At 37.4% G+C, this 2,356-nt stretch overlaps 1 protein-coding gene across 1 annotated transcript; it reads left to right on the forward strand.

Moving 5' to 3' along the window:
- The first annotated feature begins 285 nt into the window (after positions 1-285).
- LOC136026531 (zinc finger protein 239-like) lies at positions 286-2,129 on the forward strand. The gene has a single exon (XM_065703196.1). It carries the CDS (start codon positions 290-292, stop codon positions 1,079-1,081), a length of 792 nt encoding a protein of 263 aa, XP_065559268.1. The 5' UTR covers positions 286-289; the 3' UTR covers positions 1,082-2,129.
- Positions 2,130-2,356: the final 227 nt, after the last annotated feature.

Genomic DNA, 2,356 nt, shown 5'->3' on the forward strand with positions numbered 1-2,356 from the left:
TTCTATGTGTTCCCTGGAGAGCTCTCCATGTGCCCGAGGAAAGAATCGCAAACAAATCTGACTCATTTGGAGTTTGCTACTTTAAAAGTAAATGGTAAGTGGCAAGTGGAGAATTTTAAAATGCAAAATTATTTGAAATATTCTGTTTCCTAATTCTTGTGTTTTTCAAGGTAAGATTATGGTTATTAAGAAAAATAAATAGATTATTATTTAGTAGAGAGTCCAAAAAAAATTTTGGGATCTGAGGCTTGCGACTTAGTAATATGTTATTTATAATAGTAATAGTAATATGGACTTTCAAGATTGTGTTCTTACTTGTAAAAAGCAATTCTATTGCGGCATATGTAAGCGAGGTTTTAGTAGGAACAGTGACCTCACTAGACACATGAGGATCCACACCGGTGAAAAGCCATTTAAGTGTGACATATGTGAGCAAGGTTTTAGTCCGAGCGGCAACCTCACTACACATATGAAGATCCACACCGGTGAAAAGCCATTCAAGTGTGACGTTTGTAAGCGAAGTTTTAGCAGGAACGGTGACCTCACTAGACACATGAGGATCCACACCGGTGAAAAGCCATTCGAGTGTGACGTATGTAAGCGAAGTTTTAGTCTTAATAGCAACCTCACTACACACATTAAGACTCATATCGGTGAAAATCCATTCAAGTGTGACATGTGTGATCGACGTTTTAGTAGGAATTACAACCTCAATACGCACATGAGGATCCACACTGGTGAAAAGCCATTCAAGTGTGACGTTTGTAAGCGAGGTTTTAGTGGGAACAGTGACCTCACTAGACACATGAGGATCCACACCAGTGAAAAGCCATTTAAGTGTGACATATGTGAGCAAGGTTTTAGTCAGAGCGGCAACCTCACTACACATATGAAGATCCACACCGGTGAAAATCCATTCAAGTGTGACATGTGTGATCGACGTTTTAGTAGGAATCACGACCTCACTAGACACATGAGGATCCACACCGGTGAAAAGTCATTCAAGTGTGACATATGTAAACAAGGTTTCATTACTAACGGTGACATCACTACACCCATGAGTATCCACACCGATGAGTGAGGTATTAGTAACAAAGGAACCTCACTACACACATGGGGATCCACACCGGTGAAAAGCCATTCAAGTGTGAAATATGTGAGTGAGGTCTTATTCAGAATGTTTGCCACACTAATCATATAAGGATTTATACAGGTGAGAAGCCATTCAAGCGTGGCATGTGCAAGCAGGATTTTATTCAGGACTAGGACCTCACTAATCCATGCCGGTGAAAAGCCATTTGAGTATGATAAATGAAAAAAGGAGTTTTCATTGAAATGTTATCCCACAAGACACCAAAGGAATATGAAATGTATGATAAACTGAAAAAGTTGAAAGAATCTTATTGAACATTAGAAGGGAATTTAATCTTATTAAACAACAAAGGAAAACCCATTAAGTTTGATATATATAACGAGAGTTTCAGTTAAAACGCCCCTAACACTAAATCTCTAGAAGCGCTACAGGCAATTGACACCTTTTTTAGTAGGAATTTATCAAAAGCTTCAACTCTGTGTAATTCGAGGACCAAGATGTGCATGTGAAATCTCCAATTCTACCCAACTCTCACCTTAGGCTTCAAACTGACGTGTCAAGAGTATTTGACCAATGGGAGACAATAGTGATGACATACAGAAGCTATGTGCATTCTCCAACCTTTGTACTGAAGAGTTTCGATCTTGTTGAAACTTGTGAGGCAAGGGGAGGGATGTATTTTAGGATGGAGAAAAAAAGGTTCTATGTCCTACAAAAATTCAGATTGTTTTAAGCTTATCTTGATAATCAATTCGAATTTAGTTTATCCGTTGCTTATCATTGTTTAATTTCTCATATCTTTTCGTGAAAAAGCATTTCATTTTTAACGGAATAATAACATTGTGCTAAGTAAAAGAATGAGGTGTTTTCAGTGCCAAGAGTACGGTCACGCTGCTAAGGACTGTAAAAACGCTACTCGCTGTTCCCGTTGCAGTGGCAATCATGCGAACAATAAAGAGAAACCCCAGGATGTAAAAGCTGTTGTATCTATTCCTGAGATGGATTATATGCAAATGTAATCAATGACAAATCATAAATCTATAGGGATAATATTTCATTGCGCTGCATTTCTCATCCATTTCTTTGTTAGTGGCTGGATTTATCAATTTAATATTAAAGTGATAACAATTTTATGTATATCAGTAGGCATCAATTCAATTGCTGTTTTGAAAAGAAGCACTAAATTATTATTTTTGTGAAAAAGATGTTGCAACTGGGAAACGATTGTCCTTTCAACGTCGTTTTTTTTTTTTTATATCATCG

The sequence above is a fragment of the Artemia franciscana genome, chromosome 4 (genome assembly GCF_032884065.1).
Source record: "Artemia franciscana chromosome 4, ASM3288406v1, whole genome shotgun sequence".
NCBI classification, from domain to species: Eukaryota; Metazoa; Arthropoda; class Branchiopoda; order Anostraca; family Artemiidae; genus Artemia; species Artemia franciscana.